Here is a 5803-nt window from a genome sequence, read left to right as displayed (position 1 = left end):
AGATCAGTATGTTCATGATATTAGATCATTGTGTAGATTTTCATGAAAATCACACAAGACGACACATGTTACTATGTTAGATCATCAAATAGAAGGAATACAATTCCCTCTTTTAAGATGACGTTTCATACTAAAACGATTATTATGGTGATCTACTTAAATGAATTCTGATATGGAACTCCTAGATGTCACTTTTAGATGCTTTGGAACTGTCATTATTTTTGCTATACAGAAAGCGCAACTTATCCGTGTCACTACATCTACCTTGGCTTGAAAACACAATTAGTCCTTGGCCGCTGATCCTATAATCAGCTAGCATTCCAGGTCTCATCGGACTGTCATTAATGGTGGGACTAGGTAGCTACAACAGGGCGCTTTCAGAAATAACGCAGCGTCAGACTCAATTCCAGAAAGTTATTTCCAGCATCCTGCCTCGGATGTGTTCAATAATGATCCAAAAATGCTCCATGCATGCGAAAACATACAAAATATGACTCAATTGCACAATAGATCTGGAATTTAAACTCAATATAATGCTTAATGATCCAACAAAATAGATAAAACATAACAAAAACTAAAAATAACAATTCAGTGATAAAAAAAAAGGAGTACCAAATCAATGGCTTACAAATCTCTTTGTGAAACCTATAGGATTGAAAACAATATACAATTGACAATAAAATGTCGAAATACTAGACCTGGTATGTGGAATAATGGATGTAGGTCACATATATTATTTGGAGCAGTGTGCTAGCGAGGTTTCGAGATATCTTGGCTATGATAGCAATAGTTAATTGTATACAAGGTAAAAAAAAAGTTAATTGTATGCACCATGCAGCAAATTCATCCTAAGGCTCAATTTATATTGGAGAAATGAGGTTAATACGTTTCAACTCAGACGATTAGGTAATTAGACAAATCTTCTTACGTTTCACACCTGCACGGCAAAATCATACCGCCCATGCCATGCATCTCTGATCTAAATGGGGTCAAGGCTATAACGTCTCTCTTACTATAGTTTAAACTCCTCGCTAATCCAACCGCTAGCTGGCAGGGATCCAATGCAAGTAAACAAAACGGGGGTCAAGTCTATATTGTTTACGTATATATTTCCTGGGAGGTCGTTCCCGCCTTGTAAAATTACTTGCTCGGACAGACTTGCAGTTGGATCACTTGCATTGCCGGCCAGTCAAGCGAATACACTCTCAGATTACAACTAAAAAGGCTTGATCTGCTTTCTCCATCGCGCTTGCTGCACCCAGTTTCCTGATCATCCTCGAGTCGAACTGATCCAGTCTAGGGCTCATCGCTTCTCTCGTCTCGCCGGTTGGTCTCCTCGTGTAAGTCACACCAAGCTCGTTATGTGTTCTTCTTCTAGATCCATATACCTAACATCCCTTGTATACATATATGGTAGCTGATGTGTGAAGCACTTGGCTACAGATGTGTGTTTTGTGAGGTGTTCTTATGTTGTTATATTCTTTTCAGTGGACTGGTGCACATCAATGGCAGGAGGAGGAACCGGACTTGCTGTGCGCGTGTGGAAAGAATGGGGGATCCAGATCTTGGTTGTCGCCAGCTTCCTGCTTCAGCTCGTCCTCATGGTGGGCGGTGAGCTCCGGCGGCGCAGCTCCTCTGCCGTGCTGCTGGCCTTCCTCTGGATGTCGTACCTGATGGCTGATAACATTGCGGTATACGCCCTTGGCCACATGTCCATTGAGAGCAGGCTGCGCGATGGCGAGCTTGTGGCGTTCTGGGCAACCTTCTTTCTACTCCACCTGGGTGGCCAGGACACCATCACTGCCCTCTCCCTAGAGGACAACCAACTATGGAGGCGCCACCTGCTGACTCTCCTAGTGCAGGCATCGGGAGCCGGCTATGCCATCTACCGCTACACCCTATCTGGTACCTGGACCTTGGTCTCAGCCACCATAGTGATGTTCATAGTGGGTTTCGCCAAGTATGGTGAGAGGGTGTGGGCTCTCCAAAGAGGCAACAATGAAGCTTTTGATTGGGAACGGAACCATGACAACACTCAAGAACGGGCTAACATGTTGAAGACCAGAGCTAAGATGGATACAGAGGAGGTGATTCAACTATACTCTCATTACATGTTCTATTTTTGCAAGGGCGCATTTTTCAATGTGAACCGGGAAATTCGGTTCAGCACCACACTTAGCCAATATTTCAGAAACGTGAGTCTGCCTTATAAGTGTGACATTGGCATGTATGACCTGGTCGAGGCGGAGCTCTCGCTTTTGTATGACCAGTTTTACACCAAGGCGCAAGTGGTCCACACTTGGCAGGGCTGCTTGATCCGTGCCATCTCACTAATTGGCACGGCGAGCACACTCTTGTTGTTCCTTCTTGACGACGGTAAAGGTGCTTACAGCACAGTTGATGTCTCCATCACTTACCTGTTATTGGTTGGGGCCATCATCCTGGAAACCATGTCAGTGTTTACACTTGCAAGATCGAGATGGACCTGTGAGTACTTGCGTCATCTGGGATGGAACCGAGCTGTTGCTATGGTTATGTGCCTTCGTCGGCTTTTCAGGGTGGGAAGACAAAGAAAATGGTTGCACTCCATTGGGCAACACAATGTGTTTGATTACTGTGCCCGTCACCAAACCATGAAGTGTAGAAACATGATCGTCGAGGCAGCGGTACCTAAGAAGTGGTGGAGAAAGGTGAATTTCTCAGGCAATACGAAGATCACGGTCGAGTTCAAGGAGCTAGTGTTGGCACGGATACTGAGAACAATGACTGATTATTCCGAGACCTGGAGCATCTGGGACGCACAGGGCAGAGCGGTGCTTACTGAATACGGAATCTTGGATGATTTCCGGCTTTATATCGAGGGCGGTGATTTCGCCCGGTACATTCTCAACTGGCATGTTGCAACTGACATTTACTTTTACTTCTGCAATGACCAGCAGCAACAAAGTAGGAGTGTCAACACTGAAGAGGATGATAAACCCCTTGTTGAGGCAATAAAGGTACTATCTAACTACATGGCGTTTTTAATGATACATGTAAGCTTACTTCCCGGTGGAGTTCCACACAATTATAGTGTTGATGATTATTTGGACACCATGTGGGTCCAAAAAAAAGGCCATACTAGCAAGGCTATTGCTAGGTTATTGGTTGAGGATAAGATTGATGACCCTAGGTCCGGTCGCTGCGCATCTCTTGCTCGTGAGCTTCTTGGAAACAAGAGGGATGTGCCGATGCTGCAAGTCATCTTCGGGGTGTGGGTGGAGTTCCTGTGCCATGCAGCCCACCACAGCACCGATACTTCCCACCTCACACAACTTGGCAGGGGCGGTGAGTTCCTCACTGCTATCCGCCTTGTCATAGATCACATCGAGCTATTTCAAAGGTATAAAGACAACAAAAATTGGCGACTACGTACAGCGATAGGAGATGTAATTTATAATTTACGAGCCGGGAATGCAGCTCTGTTTTTGTGAGCATGGAACAACAGTATGAGCTACTCTAGCATAACTCCTGTTGATTTATATATATGCCTGGAATGTAATGTGATATCTTTTTGTTTTAGAAGATGTAATGTAATATCTGTGGCTGTGCTACCCAGTTTTATTGGTTCCTCGTCGATATTTTTTGTTTATTTCCTTTCTGTTTCCTGCAAAACCTGGAGGTGCTTATGTTGGTTACAGTCGCTACCCTCTGTTTGTGTCGTTGATATAAAACTAGCACAGTGTCCACCACAAATGTGAGCGTGTACTCTTTCTTTAGTGCGCTGAGACTGTTTGAGGAATGAAATTTTTGGTTCACAAAATATACCCATATCATACTATTACAAATAACTAACTGGTCAGGTCCCCACTCAGTTGCATGAGTGTTAACCTTTTTGGTACTCACAAATATATTTATTGTACCATCTACAAAAACAATATAGATTGCCAACAATTGCGTTGTTTATACATAATCTTAGATCAGTATGTTCACCATATTAGATCATTGTGTAGATTTTCATGAAAATCACACGAAGATATAAATGGTGGATTGCCTTCAAGTCATTAAAATGGCGCGAGTAGGTAGCTTCGACGTGGTGGATGATGCTCTCAGAAATAGTGCGGCGTCAGACTCGTTTCCAGAAACAAATACTCCCTCCGATTTATATTAATTTACGCATACTTAGTACTCCCTCCATAAAGAAATATAAGAGCGTTTAGATCACTAAAGTAGTGATCTAAACGCTCTTATATTTCTTAAGTGTGCCTCAATTAATTTGGATCGCAGGGAGTAATTGTTGTGATATATATATGTGTTAGTTACATCACATTCAATCGGCTACATCTCATAGACCCTAACCGCACCACGATTAGTTTTGATACGACTGCTATCCTAACTATCTAGATATATGGCACACCTCTTACCGAGCGAGCTTCTAGTTTTAAGTAGAAGAACATGCTATCCTCGGAAAATAAAATAAAAATCAGTACAAAACTAGTATTCTGTTCTACTGCTGATGCTCTGTTGTAGTAAAATCAACCAAATCTGTGCATCATCAGGATACCTCGTGTTTATAGGATATATGCACCTGCGTTCGGTCCTTTGCCTGAGCGAATCGACACAGTTGGTTGATGAAGAGGACCCAACATGGCTGGAGCACATGCCAATCCGGTCAGACCTTCGGCATCGCATCAATCTTTGCTGGATGAGGGCAGCCCCCTGATTACAGCCAAGACAACGTCAGTCAGTCTCCCAGTTGACACAGCACAGAATAGTTCTCCATTCGAGATCAAAGAGTGTGGCTACATTGTTTATGTAACAATTACGGATTAGCTACTGAAAACGCTGCCATTTCATCACGAGTTAACGGAAACAAAAACTGCTAGTACAACTCTTGTTTCTCTAATACCCATGTGTTCGAAGGGAAGATCTCCAACGTTCAGAGAGTGGTCACAGCAGCGGCGGACGAGCTCAAACTTTGGATCTTAGCACGACAGCAGACGGCAGGAGTAGGTATAGCTGTGCCGTAGCAGTGTAGTTGGCGGTTGATATTTTTCACGTTCTGAACTGAACCTTTGGGGATACAAGAGTCTGTTCTTGTTTCCTCAGCGGCTCTCTGTAACTAATTCCCCTCTCCCTTAATGAAAATGACAGGCAACAAATTATTGCCTGTTCTTGAAAAAAATACCTGGTCTGTACAGTTTTTCATGGTCACTTTCCGCAAAGACTGTGCAGAGTCTTTTGATGTTTTCTCTCTCGACAGGAACTGACATGATCGCATCATCCTGGGCATTTCCACTTTTTTGAAAGTTAACTACAATCTTTCTCAAGAAATTTGAGGGTTCGGTTAGAGATGCCCTTAATTGTGTGCACCAACCAATTCGGCCAAAACACTCAAATTACTGGAGAAATGCGGTTAATTAAAACATTTGAATGGATCAGATCGGTTGGCAATTAGGCAACAGATCAGATCATACCGCCCATGCCATGCATCTAATTAAACGTGGTCAAGGCTTATCGTCTTACTATAATTTAAACACCTAATCCAACCGCCCACGTTACAACTAGCTGGCAGGAATCAAAAAGGAGAAAATTAAACTGGCGTCAAGTCGTTTGTTTATTTCCTGGGAAGTCGTTCTTGCCCATTCTTCCTCCGACAGACCTGGAGTTGGATCACTACATTGCCAGTAGACCGAATACACTCTCAAACTGCAACTGAAAAGCTCGATCTGCTACTCCCCATCGCCCTTGCTACACCCCAGCTTTCTGATCATCCTCCAAGTGATCCGGCTCATCGCTGCTCCTCCCACCAGTTGGTCTCCTC

General features: G+C 43.6%; 1 protein-coding gene across 1 annotated transcript; it reads left to right on the top strand.

Annotated features, from left to right (window-relative positions):
• The first annotated feature begins 1494 nt into the window (after positions 1 to 1494).
• LOC109734007 (uncharacterized) lies at positions 1495 to 3473 on the top strand. Its single transcript, XM_020293219.2, has one exon. The coding sequence runs from the start codon at positions 1506 to 1508 to the stop codon at positions 3471 to 3473; it is 1968 nt and encodes a 655-aa protein (XP_020148808.1). The 5' UTR covers positions 1495 to 1505.
• The last annotated feature ends 2330 nt before the right edge of the window (positions 3474 to 5803 follow it).

The sequence above is a fragment of the Aegilops tauschii genome, chromosome 5 (assembly GCF_002575655.3).
Source record: "Aegilops tauschii subsp. strangulata cultivar AL8/78 chromosome 5, Aet v6.0, whole genome shotgun sequence".
NCBI classification, from domain to species: Eukaryota; Viridiplantae; Streptophyta; class Magnoliopsida; order Poales; family Poaceae; genus Aegilops; species Aegilops tauschii.
This window is presented reverse-complemented; position numbering and strand designations above follow the sequence as displayed.